The following is a 26,943-nucleotide window of genomic DNA, read 5'->3' on the forward strand; positions in this document are numbered from 1 at the left end:
GTCTGGGCCCACAGCAAGGAGAGCAGTGAGGCATGGCCACAGTCTGCTGCAGGGACGGCACGCATGACTCTCAGCTTTCCCTTGCAAACAAGGCATGGCTTCACATGCATGCAAGTGTGTACGTATGCAAGCCAGTGACTCTGTGAGTGCGCTCTCGCTGCTGCAATTACCCTTCAGAGGAACGCACAGAGGAAAAACGTGACCAAAGGCCTGCAATGGCATCTCACTGCTGCATATGAGCCAGCTCCTTGTTTGCGCGCTCATGTCCTCTGCCCGTTTCTCTTTGATGCTCGCTGTCTTTGAATTTCTATTGCACTGTTACAGAAAAATACACGATCCCTTTTCTTTCCTGTCCTCATATTTTGTTCTCTGTAACTACACTGTTCCTTCCCTTGGCATACTTCCCTTACTGTCTCTTTTCTGTCATTTCTGTTCCGCTCTCTTTCTGTCTGTCCAGTGTTTACAGAAACCAGCCTGATTTGTTAGGCTAGCTCATTCCTCTCTCAGTGGGGATACGATGTGTCACAGTTGTCACTCCCACATCAACAGTAGATACCATTTTTACAACTGTCCTCATAAATCTCAAGCAAAGTTACAGCTCCAAAGATCCTTGAGTGTTCACTGAGAAAATAATTATAGTGCTGAAAAAGAAGCCAGGTTTGATTCCTTGCACGCCCAATTCACACCCAATATGTACACCCAGTTTCACCTTTATTGCTTGGTGTAAGTCTCTCCACGTCAGCTAAAATGCTGACTGCGCATTGTCAAAACTGTGCGCCTGCTGATATAGGCAGTCAGGTTGCAGGCTGCTTCGTGGAGCTGCTCGTGCCCCTGATGTGAAGTGATACTGAAATAACTGAAATGTGAAAAAATAGTATCCCATATGATTCTGGCTTCACCCTACTTCTTTCTATCTGCATTTCTCTCTCACACACAGACACACACTCTCGTACATCGAGCACGCACGCACACACACACACACACACACACACACACACACTATGACTTTATTGTTGTCTCCTCTGTCTGCTGCGCCCAGGCCCACTGGTGAAGTGACATATTGAGGTGCACAACATGCTCATGACAGGACCAACACGACCGATGAGACATCCAGGGGTGCTTACCACATGCAAAAATGCACACAAATTCACTGCTTTTTGTCACATAAATGCATTACATGATGAACAAACACAATCACGACAACTAGAATCTAACCTTGTGCGTCCATTTACACAAAATTTCAGCCTAGAGACTCGCGACGCTGCTGGCTGAGAGCCTCGGAAATCTGCAGTAAAGCAGGAGGGGCAGAACTGGCTTTCTATTGGCTCCTCGCAGATTGAGTTTGAACCAATTGGTCGGCGATCCCATCGCCGACGAGACGCTCCGAATTTTGATTGGCCGTCCGTCTGAGACGAGCGGGCGCCATTGGCCCCTCGGTGCAGTCATTTGCTCGAGGCGGCGCTTCTTCCACTGGCGGAGTGGTGCAGCCACGGGAGCGGAGTACTGCGGCAGCGGGCAGAGCCGCGGAGGGAGACCGAGTCCTGAAAAGGTAGCAGTGCGGCTGGTTAGTTTCGCCGGTCTTTCACCGCAAGTATCAGAGAGCAAACGAAGGAAGCGCACTTCTGCGTGATGCTCCGCTTGAGACCGCAGCATTTCATTTGAAAGACATCTCACGGAGGAGAGAGATTGTAGCCTGTCCATTTTGAAGGTTTGAACGACACTTTATTAATGCCCACGAAAAACTAGCTGTTTTGTCAGACCTATAGACACCTTCCCTGACGTCTGAACTGAGCATATCCTGTTTTGTTTTCCAAGGCAAGGCATTTTGATATAATTCGCCGCGAGGGGCTGACACCTCTCAAGCCGTGCATCACCTGAGAGGAGACGAGTGACTGCGCCAACATGGGGGTAAGACTGACGATTCCAACTTTCTAACTGCGTTGTAGCCCACCTGAAGTGGCCTGAGAAGTGAGAGGTAGCCCGACATGTCGCTCTCGGCGGGGAAGGGCTTCAAATGAGCCGGGATGTCATTTTTCCCCCCCCTCCCTGTACGGAAGATTAGATTGACATTGACTCCAATGCGGAACTGTGTTTTACCCTGCTCTCCGAGACTGCGACAAATTGATGTGGCCGGTTGCTCCAGTCTAGTGCAGCCGTGGAAAGCCGCGGCACTTCGCCGCTCAGGTTGAGTTGACTTCGGTCTGGGTTTGACTCGAATACACTATCGTTGGCTCACGCCTTTTACATCTGATTCCCCCATTCCGTTCAAAGAGCCTAAATTGTTCCCCGAGACGAAATATGAACTGAAACCGATGTCAAAGTAGAAAAGGTGGACTCTTTGGTTTCAAGGTTGTCAAGTGTTTCAGATGCATTTCAGGTCTCTGATAGGCCTTATGTGACTATAACCTTGCCAGCCATGGTAGGCCTAATCGGTTTATTCTTACATAGAGCTCTAGTGTGTGTGTGTGTGTGTGTGTGTGTGTGTGTGTGTGAGAGAGAGAGAAAGGGGGGGGGGGGGGTGTATGTGTTAGAAACCTAAGCTGTTCACCCATCATTAACCTGTGGTTCAAAAAAACTTGAGATTTGTTATAATTAAAGCTACGACATCGTTATGTTCAATGACTTTTTCAGTGGTGAATGAACACAGTGTACCGTGACCTCCTTCATGCCCTCGATAACCCCCACCCCCCCCGTCCTGTCCGGCTTTAAACCCCGCTGGCACTGCCCTCTCCCCGGTCTGGTGCCACACACGACAAGCATCTGGCGGTGAACCGGGAGGATGTTGAGCCCATCTTGTCCTCGGAAGCGGACGATATCGGCGGACGAGTCTCGTCCTCGGCACGCTCGATGACCCATGCGTCATAATGCGGTTACCGGGAATAAGCGCCTCACCAGCTTATTTCCCCTTTAATTTGTGACATAACACTGACTCGATAATCGCCAACGGTGAACACATTTACACACACACACACACACACACACCACAGATTAAGGAAACGATGCGTCCGGGGACGGCGGGAGCGCTATGATGTGCTCGTTAGTTAAGTTTGTCGGTATGTCTTTATAGTTCTCATCTGCTGCGCGCAACGTTAAACCGTTGAAAGCATCTGATCTGTTTTCCAGATATCTAGAGAAACTTATTAGCTATGCAAATTAGTCATCGGAGGCTGGTGGAAAAACACAGGGCTACCGGAAAATGCGAAGGTGCAGATGCGACTGCCGGTGCGGGCTATTGCGCAATTTTTGCTCCATCACCATCTTGCGCAAGGAGTTGTAATTTTTAATCTCTCTCTCTCTCGGTCTGTCTGCTGAATGATGCGGTGGCATGACGCTGCAGACAAGAGGACCATGCGGTTCTACGCAGTGACACCGGCCGATGTGGCCCCTGCAGCGTCTGACATTTCTCTGCCGGGAGGGAGGTTTCGGGATGGGGGGGTTTCAGGGGTGACGAGGGCCATCGGTTCGTGTCAGGGCATTCGTTTAGACGGGAAAGCCGGCACGGCAACATTAGTGGGCACTGCGTCAAAAGGGCCGGGATTGCAAAAAGTGCTTACGTATGAAGCCCGCGGCTGCTGCGTGGAAGTTTGGTCGAACAGCGCGAGGGAGAGACGTTGAATCGGAGCGGGGTGTCATTTCGGAAGATGCCACGGCTCTCCAGAGCTTGACATTATAAAAAAAATAAAAAAAAAAAAGACTATGAACGACCCTGGCGACCGCTAAGGGTGTTTCCGTGCCTCTCACTCTGCGCGCTCTGAGGTGACCCTGAAAGTGAAAAGGGACGGATAAAAGGATGGGGAGGTGGATGGATGAATGTATCTTGTTGTCAGGCGTCGCCGCACGACTACACCCCCGAATCGCTCTCTCTCTCTCTCTCTCTCTCTCTCTCTCTGCCTTTCGCGAATTTCGCACTGGCGCACTGTGCAGTGGCACTGCCAGCTGTCCTTTCGCAAGGCCGCAGTGGGCACCGCTTGCGACTTGCCTCCTGCGTCAACCTGGGGGCGGGGCCTCTGGTGTGGAAATTCCCTGTAAAGAGCTGTGATAGGTCGGCACAAGGAGCCTCACAGACAGGTTATAGAGACAGCCGTAATGCTATGGAGCAAAGCTTGGATATGTGTCAGGAATGCTAGAAATGCTTTGTCTAGCACAGATACAGATAATGTAAACTTGGCAGAGCATCTCTAAAGAAATGCCTGAGGTGTGTTTTCACACACATACACACCTTCACCTTTTATCGTTCCGCTCACTCCAGTGATGCAGCCCTATGTTGCGGTGGCTGATGCTGATGGGACTGTAGGATGGATGTAGAGATGTAGAGAGACGTTGATGAAGGGCTGCACACGTGCATGGACATGCTAGTTTTCACCTTAAGACACGTGAGACTGATGGGGGGAGGGTGCCACTGCTGAGAGAGCAAGAGGAGAGAGAGAGAGAGAGAGAGAGAGAGAGAGAGAGAGAAGAAGGGCAGATAAGTAGTGATTGGTCTGCAGGTGTAGAGAGAGAGAAAGACAGAGGGATTTAAAGTGAGGGAGGAGGCATATGGAGCGGGAGGGCAGCCTGGATGTATATCCTGTTACAGGATAATGACCTGAGGCTCACATTACCATGGCTCCTGTTTCATCTTGCTGCGCCTTGTGGGACTGGTTATCTGGGGGACAGGAGACAGATGGAATAGGGAGAGGAGAGATGAGGTTGGGTGGATGATCTTCATAGGACATTGACTGAAGGGTGACTTTGGTGGTGGGGATGTTGGGGAGGTGTTGTATAGGTGGGCTGATACCCGAAAGAGAGATGGGGGGGATTAGAGAAAGATGAAGGTGTAGTAGTAGCACCAAGGCTTTTTCAGAAGGTCATGGAGACTGGCGACGAGGGGTGTGGTTGAGCTGCTCTGAATGCAGTATGGCTGAGGAGAAGCTCCTGTTAGTTTTGCGTTCCCTCTAAGACTTTGATTGGACTTACTTAAATCCATCATGTCCTGACATAAAGGTTTCTAGAACAGCGTGTGCTTTCATATTGGCAGCAGTGAGGCACGTGCAGTGAAAGAGAAGAAGTTAGAGGGTGTTAGCGGAAGGTAGTTCAGGAGTTGGATGTGTGTGGCCTCTGCAGTGGCCCAGCCCTCAGTTTGGTGCAGAGTGCTGCACATCCCTCCCCACTGCACCTGCTGCCTGATGCTGATAGGCTGCACTGTTCGACGATTGATCTGTCCTACACGTTGAAGGAACCAATAGAAGAGCATGCCCACACAGAGTCTGATCAACCGCATGGAGATGTTGAGGCTTTGTACCTAGGGGTCAATTAAGGTCAATATTGTGACTCTTTGAAATGCTTTTCCATTGACTCCTTCAAGCCTCTTGAGGGTCTCTGATCAATAGATACCCACTGTAATGAGGACAGTGTCCTTAGTGAAGGTAGTGCCGAGGGACAGACAACAGACCTTTTTGGTGCCACAGCAAAAAACCTGCAGTTAGTCTCCTCACTAGTGTGAGACTAATATGGCAAGGCCTGAGCAGTGAGCTCAGAGGCAGCTTGTGTAATGCTAATAAAATGTAAAGGTCACTGCTGTCTCCTTCATACATTACTTTAAAACAAGATTACAGTAGGCACCGTGATTGATAACGTTTTCCAACAATAATGTGTTGATGGGCTCCTATAATGAGAACGATTCAGAAGGCTTAGGTTGCCTGACTACAGCAACATGACTAATTCAGGGTGTTGTCCCGGAGATGTGTGTATGAAGTGTGTGTGACTGTAAATGTGTGTGTGTGCGTGCGTGTGTGTGTGTGTGTGTGTGTGTGTGTGTGTGTGTGTGTGTGTGTGTGTGTGTGTGTGTGTGTGTGAAGTGTGTGTGTTCCTGTTCCTGCTTGAATACACCAAAGTACAAAATGTAAAACTGGGCAGCCAATTTGGTCAAGGCTTGTTAAAATTAAAAGCTGTATTTGATTTTTATTTCATGACCATGTAATTCTGTCATTCAGTAAAAAGAAACAGCATTCTTAAAATACTATTATAATTAACAGTAATTATATTTCTAAAGTTTGAATAGTGAATGATTTCCCATTCATTCAGATCCACTGGGCACAATAGATCCCAGTCTGAAATCCCAAAACAACACATGTACATGTTGAAAATCTGATATGTTAATGGGTTATGGGTAGCTGTGCAGTCAGCGGAGCGTGTGTATGGATGTGCATGCATGCACATCTGCACATTTCTGTGTGACCAGCTGCCTGCTGAGGAGTCCTAAGGGGCCCTTTCTCACACCATGGCAAGATGCCATGTTCGCTACAAGCGCCAACAGACCAAAATTTACAATGCCAACCCAGACCAGGCCACATTTACACACACGCTAAGACACACAAACTACAGTACAAGTATATCCTTCCCACCTCCAGGAGTGTGGGCAGTGCATTGTATAGAGCTAAAGTTACAGAGTTACACAATTGTCTCTGTGGGATGAACAGATGAAGATGATGACAGGATGGACAGATGGACAGGAGGAACAGATTGGAGGGGGGCAGGGGGGGTTACAAATTAAATTGGCATTTTCAGTTTGGGTTGTGTTTGGTTTTGTTTCTTGCTTTTGTTTTAGTTTTTTTCGGAGAGAGCAAAATACAGATGATTTGAGACGTAATACATGTATCTATTTTCGTATACCATTCCATCTGATCAAGTCATTACGTGTACTTGTACATGTAGTGTTTAATTTTAACTCCTACACAGTAATGAGAGAATGTCCCCTGGGGCTTCTGTACTCGCTGTCTGTTTCTTTCAAAAAGTTTTTATGTCATCTTTTCCCTTTCTGCTTAATGTCTAATATCTTGAATCTCCTCCTTTTGATGTCTGTTCTCTGTTAAATAGAAAGATAAGAGGCCTTCACGTCACTCTCAAGGCTGATATGGATTAGTGAAACAAATATCTTGACAGTCTCTTTTACAAGGCATTCAAATCATTATCATCTGTTAAAAGTAACCATTTAATCATTACCTTACACAGTACTGTACAGTACACCTAATTATATGGCACCAGGACCTAAGGATAAATGTGGAGACTGGATTTATTTATTTGCTTTTATTGAGGGAGAAAACGCCAGAGAAAGAAGAGCGATATAGAGACAAAGACAGGGACGAGCAGAGTGGGCTAATCCTGTATAGTAATCAAACTAGCTAATCCCAACAGCCATGTCCCTTGGTCCCCAGCCTGAGCCCCCTACTGTGGCCTAGAACCCTGCCACCCTGCTGCAAGAAACAACAGATGGCCCAATGACCTTGCAAGGTCAAACACACACCACACATTGCTGCATCTCTACAGATGCAAAATTTCAAGCACGCATTTTAAAATAGTGTCATAAATGTTAATTGACATTAGTGAAATTAATGACAATTACATCATCTTACAATTACAGTCCTTAATTTTTCTGTTAAGGACTGTGTAATATTTTTTTTCATAAAGGGCATGTTGCGTGCATTGGATAATTCATATGAAGGATAGAGAGGGACAGTGTAGTGTGGTATCCTGTTTTAATAATCTGAGCCTCAGGGACGCCTCAGTAAATTAAAAAAATATACATCGTAAAACATGTGACACGCTTTATAATCAAAGTTTTTCTGAAGGACTGACCTACGGACATTCACAGTGAAAACATTCCTCATACTCACTCATATCGAAATAAATGTACATTTAACCGGCCCGCCAAATGGCACCATGTACGCCAGCTTTTCACCTCAATGAGCTAAGCAGTGGGCGGGCTTGCGACAGACGACGGCTTTTAATCTTCTATTAATTACAAGAGAAGCTGACAGGAATTACCCCCAGTATCTGCCTATTTTACCTTTAAATAAATTTCAGAAGAAGCAGTATACAGCAAGATACAATCAATGTTCTATCCAGTTTAGCACATCTGGCCTTGCTATTTTTCATGGAAAATGGGTCCCATGTGCCCAGAGCACAAGTGTGTGAGTAACAGAAAACCTATGACACAAATTTTTATATAAAACTCAGATGTATTTATGTATTTTTTTCTTGTGGAGATCTTCTGATCTTCTTTTTGTTTTCAAAATTTCCTCTTTTTTCCCCTAAAAATTTGCAGCAGCAGTACAATCTACATCCTACAGTCATAGTCTTGATGAAAAACAGAGAATAGGGCCATATATGGATCTCACATGGTCAGTGGAGAGAAGCTGAAGGGAAAACTCACATGCATGTTTGACAAATGCTGTGGTGGTTGTGAAATGACAAAATAAGAACCAGATGTGGGGTATGGTGGGATCTCTTCCTCCTACAAACCACTTCCTCATATGACTTCCATGTAATGAGGGAAAAAATGGCACGACAACAGCATTCTTGCCTCCTCTCAACCCATATGCGTGACTTTTAAATGGGAAGAATACATTTTTTACTCCAGGTCAAACACACCCATCCGGGGGCATGCCCCAACTTGCTGTCTCTCAGGTGCCACTCCTAAATTGAGCGTGTCACTAAGTGCGTACATGATGTGCACAATAAAACAAGAGCTATTTTCATGTGATTTCACTCTGCTGTATGCAATTTCTGCCAAAATAAATTACATCTATGTAGTTATATGGTTCATAAGAAGTCCAAATTTGCCTTGAACATGCCCAGCGCTCGTTCAAGATCAAGAGAGTAACCTATTAACTGCCAGTCTACATTTCAGGAAGATTTTGATACTCTTTCCTTCTCACGTCTCTTTAATTATAAGCTTTGAACTGTCTCTTATTTTTGTGTCTTATTATATTTTTTTACAATCACTAGGTCTCTCCCTCTCATTACCTGCACATCTCCCTCAACTCTCTCTGCTGCAATGCGTGTAGACGCTGCACATACGGACTGTAGCCAACACAATGACTCACCTCTGCTCACAAAGACACAAACACACAAGAACACACACTAATTTCTTGAGTCACTTGCCTGTCTCTGTTATACAGGAGTGAACACTGTGTCCAGTTACGGATGCATCATTTATTACTAGTTACAGATCACATCAGGGGATCCTAGGAGTACTAGGCTACTGCTGAGCTTTGTCACCATGCCAATGGCCGTGCCGGTCCCCATGGTTACTTGCCCTCCAAACACACTCACTCATCAGAGTTGTTCACATGAGGACAAAACGCAAGGTTTAGTTTGGTTAGCCAGAGCAGAATAATTCATGATCAAATCAAACACACAACCAGATACGTGAAGCACTGGCTTAATTGAATTACTGATATATTTATCACAATTTAATAACCCAATATGTAACTGGATGTGAGTGACTTCACTATGTGATCAATAGAGAAGCATGCCATTTTTCGATTTCCTGATGATGTCAGAGATGTGTCTGTACATCAGTCTGTTCATCTGTGTGCTAGTGGGAGAGCGAGCGTCTGTAATTCCAGCCACGAATATCTGTTTCCTTCCTCAGGAGAGAGGGGGCTCATTACCCAGAGCTGTGTGAGACAGCTGGACACCAACACAGACACACACAGGCAGCACACTTTCATGTTGTCTGCATGTGAAAAGACACTTGAATTGTATATGCACAAAATATAGACATGATTTTATTTTTCTCTGCTGAATAGTTAGATAATGAAGATGAGACAACAGATACAGACTTAAAGACAGATAGACTTGAACAGATGGGAGGATGAGTAATGAACTGCAGTGATGATAGACATGTATGTAGATTAAAGACTTGATTGTTTCATGTTTTTGCATAGTGAATGAGGCAAAATGTTAGCTACAGAGGTGCAATGAGAAGACATGGTAATACTTTACTTTCACTCCCCCTATCTCGTATTTAAAAGTGCTATATAAACATTTAATATAGGGTTTATAACAAAGAGATAAGACATATTTTATGAAGACATACATTATTACAGGTGTGCTTTACCATATTGTCATTAATTGTCTGTTTTTAGAGCAAACTCCACTTATGGGTGACCCCCAACAACATTTATATCGGATTAACTCTACATTATAATGTGAGGTGTGTACAGAGGGGGGGCAGGAGAGGCTTGGTAGGCTGTCCCTTCTGTCATTAATGCCTGAGTGGCAAGAACACAAACATGCACGCATACATACACACAAAACGAAAACACGTATGCATGTAACATACTATACACACTGTGAACACACACAAAAAAAAATCAGCAACCTCTAACTACTCATTCATATCCGTAAATGTACATACACCTACGGATACACACCGACACTTGGAGTGACAGTTTAATCTATTAGCATATGAGAACACATACTCGAAGTGACACGCACACACCATAAGTGAGGTTGTGCAATCTATTAAGAGTGGGGTCACTGGGGTTTGAAACACTGACACTGAGCCAGCAGACAAAGAATGGTGGTCAATATCTAATTAGAAGCATGAGAGAAGGGTGACAACAGTTCCTCTCTCTCTCTCTCTCTCTCTCTCTCTCTATCTCACTCCCATCCCTTTCTCCACCTGCCTCTCTCACTCTTTACCTGTCCCTGCTTCTCACCTCCTACTGAGATCTCCCTTTCCATGTGCCCAGTCATGTCTGTCATCTACCCCCTTTACATCCATCTCTCTGTGTCTTTACTTTTCACCACATATCATTTTGTTTGGCTCTCCTACCAACAAATTCTGTGTTTCCAAATTTCTAATATTAATTTAAGTGTGGATATGCTCAGAAGAGCAGGTGCTCTGTTGAGCTGACAATGCTCCCTAAATGTGTTTTTGCAGGGTAAATTCCTTGTCTGTGGAAAAACTAGCCTCAATATTATATCTATGAATCCAAACTAAAACACCTGCCAGTCTGTCATCTTTGAAATCATAGTGCCAAATTGACACTTGAATAGAAGGCAAATCCGTAACTTTCCATGTTGTTCAACACCTTTGATCTCTAAATAGAGATATAGAGCCACCATTGATTCACTGACTCTCCAATGAATAATACATACATATAATACATACAGTACATTTACTGTGTGTACCAACACACCTCCACAGCAACAAATTAAGACACACACACACACACACACACACACACACACACACACACACACACACACACACACACACACACACACACACACACACACATATCCAGATTCTGTCTCAGAGGGGATGGGCATCAGTACTTTTCCATTGCATCAGTTTCTGCTATATGCATCTCTGCCTCACCAGGCCTGCCTGGTTTTGCTGCAGCAAGAGATTTGCTCACCTGCTCTTTTGTTGAAGAGCTCTGTGTGTGTACCTGTGTTTGCATGTGTGCATGTGTGTGTGCATTTGCGGTCAGGTCAAACAGCTCCGTCCCGCTGACATATTACTCTCTGCCTGACATGCTTGAGCGAATGGTTTCATTGTTTGCTTTGAATTCAGAAGTGGTCGTTGAGCAGCCCACGCTCCAAGCTTAAGTGAGTGAGAGTTGTCATCAACATGTTGCTTCATGAAGGCTTTCTATGACGACACACCAGAAAGACAGGTCTTCGTAACCATGTACAAATTCAGTGTGTAGAGGACTGTGTTTTACATAAGAGCAGTACAATTACAGCTCAAGAGGGAAATGCAGTGGTAAGTTGATCTTTGTCAGTCACACTTTCTCCCACTGCAGGTGTGTGTGTTTTGGTGTGGTTCGGGTATGTGTTTGTCAATCAGCATGAATGGAGGCCTTAGATCCTAATTCATACTACATCGCTGGTGTTATTGCAAATATACTAGTTTGATAAATGAATTTGAACAAAGGACTCACTTGTTTTAAAGTAAACATACTTTTAAGCATTACATTACGGCCAAATCAGTTTTTATCTTTGTAATTCATATCTGCGTTATAATAGATGCAAACAAAGCAATCAAGCAACAGTTACTTGTATATTTTGCACAACTGAAAGTGTAACTACCGTATTATACCACTAGAGGGTGTTTAACTTGTTTTAGTTAATTTCAGCACATAGTTCAAGTCAAGTCAAAATTTATTTATATAGCCCAATATCAAAAATCACAAATTTGCGTCAAGTGGCTCAAGTGTCTGTATAGTATTACAACACCCTCTGTCCTTAGATCCACGAATCAGACAAGCAAAAGCTTCCTCAAAAACTCTTTAACAGGAAAAAAAATTTTGAAACCTCAGGACGAGCAACAGAGGAGGGATAAGGTTAAAAGAGATTGGACATGTATGAAGGGGCATGCCCATTTAGGATTTTGTGAGTAATCAAAAGCACCTTAAAGGGTTGGGATAAGGAGCCAATGAAGGGAAGCTAAAATTAATGCGTCAGATGTTCTGAGTGTGGTTACAATTCTAGCTACAGCATTCTGAACCATTTGAAGACTTTTAGTACTAGCACATGGCAAGCCAGAAAACAAAATGTTACAATAATCCAGTCTGGATGAAACAAAGTCGTGAATTAGGGTCTCTGCATCTGCCATCGACATAAAAGATTGAACTCCTCTGAACTTTTTTCTTTTTTTTGACTGAACTAGGTATGCCAAATAGGTAAAAACAGGCGGTCTTGGTGATGTTTTTAATGTGTTGATCAAAAGAAAGGGTATCAAACGTAACACCAAGGTCCTTGGCTGCTATACTTGTCAAGGTAACTGTGATATGTTCACACTTGTGTCTATGTAGGGCCGGGCCAATGAACAGCATCTCAGTCATAACCGACTTTAGAAGCAGGAAATTTTTTGACATCCACCTTTTCACATCAGAGAAGCAGCTTTTAAAGGGAGGTACAGCAGAGTATCATCAGCGTATCAGTGGAAATAAATTCCATGACTCCGTATAAGTTGGCCAAGAGGTGAAATATAAAGACAGAAAAGCAGAGGGCCAAAAACACAGCCCTGAGTTACTCCATATTTCACGTCAAAAAATATTGATGTAGTATTATTGTAGGAAACTGTTCTTTCAGATAAGCAAGACTTCATCCATGTGAGAGCCAGGCCAGAAACGTAAGGTTGGTTTTCCATCTACATCTAGTAGTATGTCTAGTAAGTATGTGATCTGTGGTATCAAAAGCTGCATTGAGGTCGACTACGAGAAACACAAATGTGGAATCTCAATCCATAGTAAGCAGAAGATCATTTATCACTTTAGCAAATATAGTTTCAGTGGACTGACAGGCCCTGAAAAAGAAAAGAATGGCTGATAATTATTAAGAAACCGAGGATCCAAGTGCGGTTTCTTAAGCAACGGTTTAACCCCTGCAGTTTTAAAGCTAGTGGGGATGATGCCAGATGTAAGTGATAAATTAACATTAGGTTGTAGGTTCCATATCTGGCCAGAGATCTTTGGAAAGTTTAGCTGGTAGAGGGTCGAGGAGGCAGGCATTAGGTTAAGAAGTCAACACCAAGCAGAGACGGCTGCTATTGAGTAAGTTTGGCTACAGTGTCAAAAAGAAATCTAGGATTGTGTTTATTGTCACTGAGTGAGCGAGAGAAATATGATGCTCTAGCCACGGACAGAGGAGGTATGTAAACCAGTACGCACTCATGCCATTGGAGGTAGAAGACTTCCAGTGGTATGAATGTGTACTGAGGTAGGGATGATAATTAGATTTTTGTGTTTCACATATTTAGGGAACTTGTGACTAATAGGACGGGGTAGGGCTACATTCTCAATTTATAGACCAGGCTATCACTCTGCTACTCTGCACTCTGAGGACTTCCCCAGCTGGACATATTAACTAAGCTTGTGGACTCCAAAACCACACTACCTATAAATCTAGCAGGCTCTTAAATCACCTGCAACTTGCCGAGCGTTAAGTCCCTAATGTCAAACCTGACTTAAAATAGATAAAATAGCAGCGCCTACTCCAGTAGGATGAATGCTATCTACTTTCAGCAGGTAGGACAGAAAGGCAGACAGTTATCTAAAAAAACAGATAACTGGTCACTACAGTGACGAGCCAGCCAGCGGTTCGGTGAAGTAAGTCTACTGTACATCTCACCATTACTCTGCACAGCTAAGGGACCAGAGACAATTAATCGATGGTGACACATCTTTCTTGCAAACTCAAATCTCCTGGCTACGCTTTCTTTTGTGATCTCACACTGCTTCACGTTATTGGTACCAACATGGATAACAATGTTGTTAAAACTAGTGATGGAGTGTGCCTCGGTTCCTTGTTTCTCCCTACGTGATACCAGCACCCAAAGATTAGCCTCTATGTCAGAGGCTCTGACCCTGGGTTAACAGTAAGCAGTGGCTGATGTGGTGATGGAGTCACCTATTTCTGTGTCATTTAACCCTGTCGGCAGAGATGGAGGAGGCCTGCAGGCTAACAGGACTACCAATGGGGCTGGCAAAGGTCGAGAGGGGTGACTGCACTGCACCACCTACCAATGATGCTGTGCTAGTGCTAACGCTAACGCTAACAGACTGACTGTCATGCCTGTGGCTAACATTATCTGGAGTGTCAATCACATCTAAGGTAACATTAGGAAAGAGGAGCTTTTTGATCTGATGGACACATCTCTCTAGCAGAGACACCCTGTCTGCAAAAGCGGAGCACCTGACACACAACATCATAGCATAGTTAATGAGGTAGCATTAGCTGTGGGTAACTAGAGGTTAAACTGGCAGGCTAGGCTAGGAGCCAATCTAACGAGAGTAGAGTAGAGTAGAATAGCAAGTCCTAAATGATATGAGTTAGCACGTAGCAGAAGATAAGTAACATTTTTAGAGCAGTGAGGAGATTTAACACAAAACAGTAAAATAAGGAGCAGATAGCAGTTGTCAGTCTCACAGAAAGTCAAGATGTGCGCAACAGGAAGCGAGGTCGATATACGTAGGGTTTTGATATCCTGTGAAGAGACAGCCTTCTTCTTCTCATTATTATTGTTTTACAGCGGTTGGCATCAAACTCATCGGTGCTTTACCGCCACCTTCTGCTCCGAAGTGTTTATCAGACAGTAGACTTACAATCTAAATCCCTTCGCACAAAAAAAAAGAGACATACAGCCAGTACCTTTTATATAAGTTATCAAGGAAAGTTTACCCTTTAACCTCATCTTATGATCTTTTGACACACATACCTTAAGTTTATATTAACATAATTGTTTTCATTGATTATCAGTTGATAGGTATTGACAGTTATGTCTGATCCAAGGTAAATTTATGTGACTTCCATATCAGCCGGACTCTGCTACCCTGTTACTTTGTCAAGCCCCTGCTTTGAGTCATCAGTGTATATCTGACTACATTGATCCGCCACCAAGGGCAGTTTCCTTGATGACTTGGTTGTGTCAATGAAGGGCCTGTCCACTGGGAACCACTCACACCTCCTGGGAGGGATTCTTGCCTCTCCATGTCACCTCTGACCTTTGATTAGGGACATTTGTATTGATGTGGCCCAGCGGTCAGGCTGCTCTTCTTCTGGACAACAAGCTAGTTTTACAGTTACAGTCGTAGAAGGACTAGAATGTGCAGCGCTGGAGAGAATTGTGGTTATTAATAGGCCGCTCACGTCTAGTTTAACAACATCAGTCAATTTCTGAGGGGACAGTTATAGTAAGGAGCACACCAGGAACAACAGACAGTGCAGTAAACCAGGAAGCAGAGGAGAACAAGGACATTTGATGTGTCTGTGTGCGTGTGTGTGTGTGTGTGTGTGTGTGTGTGTGTGTGTGTGTGTGTGTGTGGGTGCATATGTGTACTTGTGGCTTAATTTTTTTGTAATCTTGGCATCAAAGTGTCTCTGATGTATCTGGTCTAATAGTGTAGAACATAGTAGAATCTAATCAGACAGCCTTTGATGAGTCTATAAACTCAGATTGTCTGGTCTCTCTCTCTCTCTCATGTTTTTAATGCTTGCTGCCAGATAAATAAAATGAAAGGCAGCAGGAAGCGATTACTTTATAACCTACAAGTTAAAACATTTGCACTTTACTATGTTTTGATGTATCCCTCAAGCTGTTGTGAACATCAGAGCAAGAATTATTAGATCAAATGGATATGGTAGAGCAGAGTGTAGGCGCAGTCTTTAATGCGTGGTGATGGTGCATTCAAGCAAAACAGACTTACCAGGGTAATGCATTTTCCTTTTTCGTCACACTGATTCTCATGATAATAGGTTTTTATGTTAATGCTTTTCATCTAATATCTTCCCCATAAACTCAGAATAATTGACATTATTACCTTCTGAGAAATGCAGGTGACTTCACAAGGCCACTTCACAAGGATACAATGCTATTTACTGTACATTGACAGAGAGAAATCTCAAGGACAAATCAATAAAGCCCACTGGCTTTAGTTCTGTTGCAGTCAGTGACTGGTAAATACTGTTTGAATGCCAGGCAAGACAGCTCTCTGAACAAAGAGGGTATGTAATGAATTCAGAGACAAAGTATGGTAAGATATAAATATCTTATATAGTAAGATTATACACAAAGGCAACCAGGCCAGTATTTCCTTAATCTAGTCCGAAGGCATGTATAAAACATGTGTGTGTGTCTGTAGTATGGGCGGTCAGACAGTTACCGCGTTGCCACCACACAGGACAAAGATGACCGATCCCCCAAGAAGAAGAAGGGGGCAACCAAGGACATGGATGACCTGAAGAAAGAAGTTCCCATTGTAAGTAAAACCTTTTTTTATCTCTGAATACATGTGTAACTGAATGTTGGTATAAATAATGTTTAATGTCTATTCACTTTTGATCCTTTCAGTCAAAAGCTGATTACTGTCCTCATTATTTCAAAAGATTTTTAAATCATCCATGCATAGTTGGATATGAGAAAATTATTTTCAATATTTGAAGAAGATCTTCTTGCAGGATATAGTAAATTAAATGGAACTGACAACATTTTTTGTTGGAGAGAAGGGAAATCTTTCTCATACAGGCCAAGTTAATGTATTTTTGCTGGTAAGAGCGGTGACTTGTTGTCAGGAGGTCATCACTTTGATCCCACATCTCAGCGCAAGAAACTGACACCAGGGTCGCCATACCTGGCTGTCCTGATACTCTTATCTCTCAGGTGAACTGCATGCATGGAGTAAATTTCTAATTACCTTGTATGCCATGAAGTAACTGGATATTCTAAAAATGCTACGAAGCTCAAAACTATTTTTCTTTACGTTACCATACCTCTTGTTTTAATCTGGACTACTTTCTGCATTTTTTTCCTAAACATATTGAACTATGCAGAGTACTGATTATCCCTGTATAATTTTTTTCAGACGGAACACAAGATGTCTGTAGAGGAAGTATGCAGGAAATTCCAGACTGACATTGTCCAGGTGAGTCGATGGTATCAGGCTCTCTCAGCATGTACTGTGCATCTGTGGTGTGAGCCTGTTTTTCCAGTAGTCCACTAGATGGCATGAGGGTACCTTCATTGGTTTATTACAGATTTTGCCACTTCAACCAAACAGCCCACTAGACTCCAAATTCATACTAAAGAAATATGTTAGCAATCTAAAACATATGTTTTTTCTTAACTTTTCATCAGTGCAGACATGCCTTTCTCTGCTAACTCTACATCTCACCTCCTCTCTGTTCCCTATAGGGACTGACCAATGCCAAGGCAGCAGAGTTTCTGATCAGGGACGGTCCCAATGCTCTCACCCCTCCTCCCACCACCCCTGAGTGGGTCAAGTTCTGTCGCCAACTGTTTGGTGGATTCTCCATCCTGCTGTGGATCGGCGCCATCCTCTGCTTCCTGGCCTACGCCATCCAGGCAGCCACTGAGGATGAACCTGCAGGAGACAATGTGAGCACCACACACATACACACGGTCACACAGATCTGGCACACACATATTCACATCTGGCTCATCTACACCTCATTAACACATCCGTCACACTCCGAAATGCAGACATAAATAACATCTCGAAAAACTGGTTTGACTGTCACACATACCGTACCCAGTGCCTTACCACATCCCACGCTCACATATGTTTAACTCTCTATCGCGCTCTCTTTATCGCTGTCTCTTTCTCTCTCTCTCTCTCCAGTTGTACCTAGGTATTGTGCTCACAGCTGTCGTCATCATCACCGGTTGTTTCTCATACTTCCAAGAGGCCAAGAGTTCCAAAATCATGGAGTCTTTCAAGAACATGGTGCCTCAGGTAAATATGTGTTTGCTCAAAAGAAACCAGCCTATGTGTGAAAGCTTATTTGAATTCACTCAAATTTGGAAGAGGACTCTGACTTTACAGCCTTGAAAGTGATAACTTTTTCAGGATTTTTAGAAACATTTGGCAGAACCCAGAAACTATAGGTTGTTAATACCCTGTTAATTTGCCTTTATGTAGATGGACACTGGAAAGCAGAAATACTTGGCTCTATTCATTTCTTCACAATGTGGCGGTTTTGTTGCCCAGCTAAGTGTTAGTTACAGAGTAATATTTGCTGGCTGATGTCCTAAAAAAGTGAGCAGAGTTTTGCCTTTATGGGCTTTCTTTTAGAGTCTTTGCCTTTTTAGTGATAATCTAGTCTTTGTGTTAGACAAATACAAGTCTGTGGTAAAATACTGTCCATCAAGAACCCCCAGTTTTGGCGCTGAATCCAGTTGGGCCATCCTCTCTGCGTATTTCACATTATATGAGCCTTCACAACACAATTTCTCTCTCAGCTTTTATTAATTTTATTGTTTTACACTACTTAAATTATTGAAAAACTATAGCCACCTCCTGTTTCAGTATCATTAAACATGTCAGTCAAGGTCTGCATCAAAGTTTTTTTCAACTGCTTGTCAGGCACCAAACCTTTACCTCTTAACTTGCCACTGAGATGGAGGGCTAGTACTGTCTACTGCATAAGGAGGTGGCACAGCTGTTGGTTTCCACTCTTGGTCTGAATATAGTTATGCATACTGTGTGTTTTAATTGCAAGTACGTTAGAAAAGATGAATTCCTTCAAGGAGTTCTTTTCACATGAAACGATAAATGTTTCTCTAAATAGTGTCCAATGTGTGAGCGTGTGTGTATTTTGTAACCATCACTGATATCGCCCTGCAGCAAGCATTGGTGATCCGTGAGGGCGAGAAGGTACAGATCAATGCTGAAGAAGTGGTGGCCGGAGATCTGATCGAAGTGAAAGGAGGAGACAGGATCCCTGCTGACATCAGGGTGGTTTCTGCTCATGGCTGCAAGGTAAACATACACACACACACAAACACACACACACACACACACGCACACACATGCACACACACACACTTAGAATACTGGTATGATGGATTTATTGGGACATACAGATGAAGGATGGAATTAGTTGCATCTTGACAAGTGCTTCTACAGTTCTTCACTTGTCTCCTTTGTCCTTAGAAGTCTGTTACGTCCTCACAGAGTAAACATGTATACCATTGAGATTTCCTCATATTCGGGAGAAACCAACGCACACACACACACACACACACACACACACACACAAACACATGCGCGCGCACACACACACACACACACTCACTGTTTTATTTTTTCTGTTTCTTAATAGGTGGATAACTCCTCCCTGACAGGCGAGTCAGAACCTCAGAGCAGGTCACCTGACTGTACCCATGACAACCCCCTGGAGACCCGAAACATTGCTTTCTTCTCCACCAACTGTGTGGAAGGTATTGTCACCATGGCAATAGTATTATATTCTATTATTAACTTGTGTGCCAGTGGTTGGATTATAACCCACCAAACTGAGCCGAGTAATTAGTTTACACTTATAGTTTGCTCTTGGACTAAAATGTAACAGTTAATGGTAGTTTTATCTCAAATAAATGTGGTTACAAGACATAGATACTAACTCTGTAAATGAGATTTTGCAATATTATATTCATGTTCTTTTCCCAAACCAGGCACAGCGCGTGGCATTGTTATCTGCACTGGAGACCGCACAGTCATGGGTCGAATTGCTACTCTGACCTCTGGACTGGAGACCGGCAAAACCCCTATTGCTAAGGAGATCGAGCACTTCATCCAAATCATCACAGGTGTGGCCGTCTTCTTGGGTATCACATTTTTCGTCCTGGCCCTAATCCTGGGTTACTCCTGGCTGGAGGCTGTCATCTTCCTCATCGGCATCATTGTGGCAAACGTGCCCGAAGGGCTTCTGGCCACAGTCACTGTAAGTGGACCAGTTACTAGATACATCTGAAGACCTTTCTACTTGTTCCTGAAATATCATACTATAGTATCATATGGTATCTTTTTTAGCAAATTGTTGTTGGACACATAAGATTTTATTTCTTAATTGCCTAGTTGTTGTTTACTGATTTTAGCACCTACCTTGTCTATACTTCTATCATCATTATTTTAGTTCTATTTTGTGAAATTTAGTTAAGTGTTTTAATTATTACATAGTTTTGGTGCAATTGTTACTGTATTTCTCTTTCCTTTTTGAAAGATGCTATAAAAAATAAGATTAACCTTGTTGTCTCTTATTTAATTGTACCATGAGTTCACTTTATTAAGCATTCAGAAATTCACCTTTATAGCTTCATAGTTGATACATCCAATTAATACATCCAATAATCCTTAACATGTTTGTATCATCATATGTAAATGTAATTGTCTGCAGGTATGTCTGACCCTGACTGCCAAACGTATGGCTAAGAAGAACTGCCTGGTGAAGAACTTGGAGGCTGTGGAAACCCTGGGCTCCACCTCCACCATCTGCTCTGACAAGACAGGCACCCTGACCCAGAACAGGATGACTGTGGCCCACATGTGGTTTGACAACCAGATCCACGAGGCCGACACCACTGAGGACCAGTCTGGTTAGTGAGGAGAGGGCATACACACACCACTGCTGTCTGAAAAATGTGTCTACTGTAAAGAGGATAAACAATTACTACTACTACAGAGATTAACGGACACTTTTCTGTCCCTTGTCCAGGTGCCTCATTTGACAAGAGTTCAGTGACATGGCTGTCACTGGCTCGTGTCGCCGCTCTGTGTAACCGCGCTCAGTTCAAGGCAGGACAAGACTCAGTGGCCATCCTGAAGCGTGATGTTGCTGGTGATGCCTCGGAGTCGGCCCTGCTGAAGTGTATCGAGCTGTCCTGTGGCTCAGTCAGGATGATGAGGGAAAGGAACAAGAAGGTGGCTGAGATCCCCTTTAACTCCACCAACAAATACCAGGTAAGTAATGGCTGAATAAAGCTGTGTACACACAAAGAATAAAAGCAACACTGTACATTATACAAATATAACAGAGGGCTTTATCTTAACTTTCATTTCTGTTCTCCTCCTTAAGCTCTCAGTGCATGAGACAGAGGATCCCAATGACAACCGCTACCTGCTGGTGATGAAGGGAGCCCCTGAGAGGATCCTAGACCGTTGCTCTACCATCCTGGTGCAGGGCAAGGAGCAGCCTATGGATGAGGAGATGAAGGAAGCTTTCCAGAATGCCTACATGGAGCTGGGAGGACTGGGAGAGAGAGTACTGGGTAAGTTTGAGAGGAGAACATAGGGATTTTATTTAGTCATAATGAAATGGAATAATTCTATTCTGCCTTGTACGGTAGTTCTTCATACCCTAACACATTTCAATTTGACAAAAATGACAAAATCCATTAATTATGCCTTTGGAAAAAAAATTATCATTCATTTATAGTTTATACGACCTATACCCCTTGACTGCTATTCCCATCATGTCATACTTTATATGTAAGTTAAACGGCATCAGTTTCCGTACGTTTAATAGTGATGCACTTTCATTAGCACAAAAACCCCGTATTTGTATCTAAGCTATTTCAGCGAATCCCAAATCTTTTTATACAGCTTTTAGTTAGTCCTTGTCTATGTAAATTCCATATCAACATTATTATTTTTTCAACTAACGATCAGTTGAATTATTGAAACAAGGCACTTTTCTAAATGTAATTTCCTAAGGAGCAGATATTTGAAGTTCTTTCAGAGGTGGTGTAGGGATAGGGAGAGAAGATCTGGGTTGGTTCTTACACGTTCAAAGACATCACAAATCAAACACTATATCACACATTTCTGTTCCTCCCAGGTTTCTGCCACCTACTGCTTCCGGAAGACCAGTACCCCAAGGGTTTTGCCTTTGACACAGATGATGTCAACTTCCAGACGGACAACCTTTGCTTTGTTGGCCTCATGTCCATGATTGACCCTCCCCGTGCTGCTGTGCCTGATGCTGTTGGCAAATGCCGATCTGCTGGTATCAAGGTGAGCCCAATATGTGATTTCTTTATTCCTTACAGTGTTTTATAAAACAGTTTCTGTTTCAAAATGCTTTTGAAGTCACATGAAGAAACGTCATCTTTGTTGCTCTTGTTGTTTTAGGTCATTATGGTCACTGGAGACCACCCAATCACAGCCAAGGCCATCGCCAAGGGAGTAGGCATCATCTCAGAAGGCAATGAGACAGTGGAGGACATTGCAGCTCGTCTCAACATACCTGTCAGCCAGGTCAACCCCAGGTAAAATATTTACAGAAAACACACACAGTCTTCTAAATAATGGTCAACTATGAGGCCTACATGAACGTTTCAATGTCTATTTTAAGGGATGCCAAGGCCTGTGTGATCCACGGTACAGACCTAAAAGATCTATCTCAGGATCAGATGGATGACATCCTGAGGAATCACACAGAGATCGTGTTTGCTAGGACCTCACCACAACAGAAACTCATCATCGTAGAGGGTTGCCAGAGACAGGTTGGAAGACTAAGATATTCTTTTATTAAAAATTATCTTATAGGCAATTAAGTAGAAGATGCCATTGTACCATATTAGCATTGTTTTTTTTTTTGTTTTGGAAATTACACAGTGCAAGTGCAGGGACTACGCTTTTAAATGTCATTACATTTTCAAAACAGCAGAAGATGCTAGTTATCTGTTGACTGAAGATTCCTTGACTAATACATAAAGAAGGCTTTTTTCATTGTGAGATGGTTAGATTTGCTTTGAGATACCAAAAGTCTTTAGTTTATATGAGTTTACATTAAAAATACTTTTTTTTGTCATTTAATCTGACAGTTCCTTTTAAAATATGCGGAAAGTATATATATCAGCCTTTGAATTGTTTATTCAGCTTAAGCTTACCAAATAAAATCGTTTCCTATAAAACAACTACATTTGGTTTTCCAAAAGCAGCTGCTGAAAAGGTGGAGGTGGATTTGCAATTGTGGAAATATAAATTCAGGCCAATATAGTATATTCATGAAGAATTGATGTATATAATTTATTTATTTTGACTTATTTATTTAATAATCTTGTGTTGATATGAATGAAAATAGTGTCAATATCTGGCTCTTGCATAGATTGTTACAGTAAAGATTGGTACAAAGTAAGGGGTGATACATCTAACAATATAACTTTATTTATGCTATGTAACCCTACTGATTTTCCACTTCCCCTTTTGATCTCTTCCAGGGCGCCATTGTAGCCGTGACAGGTGATGGTGTGAATGACTCTCCTGCACTGAAAAAGGCCGACATTGGTGTTGCCATGGGAATCTCAGGCTCCGATGTGTCCAAACAGGCTGCAGACATGATCTTGTTGGATGACAATTTTGCATCTATTGTCACAGGAGTGGAAGAAGGTGAGACCATGCAAAAGACAGAACTGGTGGACAGGAAACATGTAAATCAATTAAAGAGTTTTGATGAGCGAATCTGAAACAATATGTAGAAAGAGAGGGGTGGAAAATAAGAATTCAAATAAAATGGAGGTGTGTAATGGTGAATTTTTTCTGCAGATTAACTAGAACATAAATTCTGACACAACATCAGAGCTCAGGACAAAAAAGTTGACGTTCTAGTAAAGGTGATCCTAGATCAGTCGATGTACTTAGTACATGATGTAACCCGTCTGCTTCTCTCTCTTTAGGCCGCTTGATCTTTGATAACCTTAAAAAGTCCATCGCCTACACACTGACCAGCAACATCCCAGAAATCACACCCTTCCTGCTGTTCATCATCGTCAACATTCCCCTGCCACTGGGAACCATCACTATCCTGTGTATTGATCTGGGAACGGACATGGTGAGGCCTGTTTAAACACTCACTGTTTGACATGACATATACAGCTTTATGCCCAAACATAAGCACCAGTAAATCCAGCTCTTGTTGATATCACGCATCATACAGTACTAAGAGTTCACATTTCCTCCTCCCCCCTCAGGTGCCAGCCATCTCCCTGGCTTATGAAGCAGCCGAGAGCGACATCATGAAGCGTCAGCCCAGGAACCCATTCAGGGACAAGCTGGTGAATGAAAGGCTTATCAGCATTGCCTATGGACAAATTGGTAGGTGAATTGAAGATGGGACCGTTGATCCAGGCTGTGAATTGTCTTTGATCTAGATTGAAGTTTGATCTTGGCTGCCTGAAAGTAATTTTGTGTTAAAATCAACTTTATCCCCCCTTATTCTTCACAAACAACAGCAGCCGGATTATCTTTGGACCTGTCTGCAGTGTTTTCGGGAAAACTAGATTAAGGAAGTTCGAACATTTCAAAAATCTGTTACTTAATCTGTTACTATGTGTGTGTGTGTGTGTGTGTGTGTGTTTTTCTTCAGGTATGATCCAGGCTCTAGGAGGCTTCTTCTCCTACTTTGTCATCTTGGCTGAAAATGGTTTCCTGCCCACTCAACTAGTAGGCATCAGGCTCAAGTGGGATGACCGCTCTACCAACGACCTGGAAGACAGCTATGGACAGCAGTGGGTAAGTGTGTAGTCTCTGTGTGTGTTTAAGTAAAATTGTCTGTGTTTTCAGGTTTTGTTACTTCATCTTAATATCTCTATGTCTTTCCCTGCCCTCAGACATACGAGCAGAGGAAGATTGTGGAATTCACATGCCACACAGCCTTCTTTGTCAGTATTGTAGTAGTGCAGTGGGCTGATGTCATTATCTGCAAGACAAGACGTAACTCTGTGTTCCAGCAGGGCATGAAGTGAGTCCAACAACTCTACTGTGAAACCATTACACTTATTTGGTCTTTTCATTACTAAATTTATCTTTTTGCCGGTAATCATTGTGATAATTTGATCTAAATTTGGCTGACAGCTATCTAAATTTCTGCCTCATCATTTCTGCTCTTTAATGTTCGTTGTGTTTCTCTACACAGGAACAAAATTTTGATCTTCGGCCTGTTTGAAGAGACAGCCCTGGCTGCCTTCCTGTCCTATTGCCCAGGCATGGATGTGGCACTCAGGATGTATCCTCTAAAGTAAGCACTATTAACATATGTGTCACGTGGATACATATGCAGTCACCCACATATTAAAACATATGGTGTTATCTGTTTAGTATTTATAATCATTCTGGTTCTCTTGTCTCGCCCTTCAGGCCTACCTGGTGGTTTTGTGCATTCCCCTACAGTTTTCTCATCTTTGTTTATGATGAAGTCCGAAAACTTCTCCTCCGTCGGAACCCTGGAGGTGGGTGTTGTTTCTCTCACTAAGCACTTTACCCCTTAAACCAAAGTTTCTGTAAAGGTGTAGTTTGACAACAACATGCTCTGGTTTTATGGGGGCCATGTGCTAGACTTTTCCTTGGTTGGGTGCGCTAACCTCCTGTTGTCCCTGCTGGTTGCCTCATGGTGGCGACAAGCTTCCAGGAAGTCACCACACCTAACTAAGAAACTGTCCAGCATATACATCCTGTAAAACCACAATGTGTGGTTTTCACACTTCAGTTTTTGTACAGATTAAAAAAATTAGCTATAATGTGTTAATTAGTGAGCTTTAGATATGCTGGTAGGTGGACTTTGTCATCTTCGAACAGAACCAGGCTAGCTGTTTGCCCGTTTCCAGTCTTTGTGCTAAGCTAAGGTAACTGACTGCTGGTAGTAGCTTCACATTTACCGCACAGGCATGAGAGTGGGTTCAAATCTCACATCTAACTATCGGCAAGAAGGCAAAAGAGGGTATTTCTCAAAATGTTGAACTAGTCCTTTAACTAATGTTGATAAAATGGAAATCTTCATAAAATATGATTTGAAAACATTGTTAAATTGACGCTGAACTTTTCCTCTATGATTTTCTTTCTCTCATTTGCACTCCAGGTTGGGTGGAAAAGGAGACATACTATTGATCGATGGAGCATCTATGCTCAAACCCCCTTCATCTTCCGCTTATTTCTCCCTCCTGTCACTCTTTCCCTGGCAAGACACACCTCCAGATGCCCTGCCCCCTTAAAGACAAAAACCGCTTTGAAGCAATTTTCATCACAACTGCCCCAAAGATTACAAACAGCAAAAGCACCTTTACAACTTTCTACATTGACCCGCCCCCCTTTCTCCCCATCTCCTATGATACTCTTTGCATGTGTTCTCTCACTGCTGTGTACATAAACCAATATATCTACCAAACGGCAGCTGCATATTGTGTATGTAGAATTGAATGAGCTAAGGATACAAAGGGAGTGTCTACGCTCTGCAAAAAGGGCCATCCAGCTCCTTCCCCTCCCTGTTCTTCCCCTGCTCTCCCATCCTTGTCTTTCTCTGTACCTTCGTTCCTCTCTTTTTTCCCTCCTCGCCAACCCTTTGCTTGTCCTCCAATCACACACAGCTATAAAGATCACACAGTGAGATCCCACCGCCAACACCACTTCGACTGCCACGTCTTGCCTCTGTCTCCTGTCTGTGGAGGACCAGCGGAGTGGTCATCTCCCTGTTGTTCTCACTGCGTCCATTTTCCTTCTTTTCCGCTCTCAACGGCCACAGTGTTGTTTTTTAATATGTGGGGTAAGGGGGTTTCAATGGTTTTACTTGTCTTTTTTTATTTATAAAACGGGAGGGGGGGGGGGTGAGAGCTGCTTTTCCTCATTTAGGCCTAACAAAGCACACCCCATGGCGTCCTGTCCCTCCTCTCTCCCCCTTTGTCTCTCACACCCCTTCCCTCCCCTCCCTCCTGCCCTGTTTGTCTCTGTTTGTGTGCACTGTGTGAACCATTGTCCTTGTTAATTACTATTACAGTACACCCCCCCCCAAGTTGGTAAATACCACTCAATCTTTCTGTGTGCTCTAGGAAATCTATATAATTCTATATTGAATTTAAATGAAACAATAAAAAAC

The 26,943-nt window shown here is 43.1% G+C and overlaps 1 protein-coding gene across 2 annotated transcripts; it reads left to right on the plus strand.

The window, feature by feature from the left end:
- The first annotated feature begins 1,486 nt into the window (after positions 1-1,486).
- Positions 1,487-26,066, plus strand: atp1a3b (ATPase Na+/K+ transporting subunit alpha 3b). 2 transcript variants are annotated; one of them, XM_040117484.1, is made up of 23 exons: positions 1,487-1,708; positions 1,816-1,908; positions 16,422-16,538; positions 17,142-17,201; positions 17,471-17,674; positions 17,919-18,032; positions 18,924-19,058; positions 19,402-19,519; positions 19,754-20,022; positions 20,476-20,674; positions 20,794-21,038; positions 21,154-21,346; positions 21,916-22,091; positions 22,209-22,345; positions 22,432-22,582; positions 23,300-23,468; positions 23,756-23,910; positions 24,050-24,173; positions 24,445-24,590; positions 24,689-24,819; positions 24,994-25,095; positions 25,215-25,306; positions 25,933-26,066. In XM_040117484.1, exons 2-23 carry the CDS (start codon positions 1,903-1,905, stop codon positions 25,959-25,961), a joined length of 3,072 nt encoding a protein of 1,023 aa, XP_039973418.1. In that variant the 5' UTR covers positions 1,487-1,708; positions 1,816-1,902; the 3' UTR covers positions 25,962-26,066. The 2 variants fall into 2 exon arrangements, with proteins under 2 accessions (XP_039973418.1, XP_039973419.1); XM_040117485.1 differs by having other exon boundaries at positions 16,461-16,538.
- The last annotated feature ends 877 nt before the right edge of the window (positions 26,067-26,943 follow it).

The sequence above is a fragment of the Xiphias gladius genome, chromosome 22, assembly GCF_016859285.1.
Source record: "Xiphias gladius isolate SHS-SW01 ecotype Sanya breed wild chromosome 22, ASM1685928v1, whole genome shotgun sequence".
Lineage (NCBI taxonomy): Eukaryota > Metazoa > Chordata > Actinopteri > Istiophoriformes > Xiphiidae > Xiphias > Xiphias gladius.

What these genes read in the sequence shown, in the direction of transcription:
- atp1a3b (XM_040117484.1), top strand. An exon ending in GTGTTCCAGCAGGGCATGAA is followed by an intron (nt 24,820 to 24,993) that starts GTGAGTCCAACA and finishes TTCTCTACACAG; the next exon opens with GAACAAAATTTTGATCTTCG. An exon ending in CTCAGGATGTATCCTCTAAA is followed by an intron (nt 25,096 to 25,214) that starts GTAAGCACTATT and finishes CTCGCCCTTCAG; the next exon opens with GCCTACCTGGTGGTTTTGTG.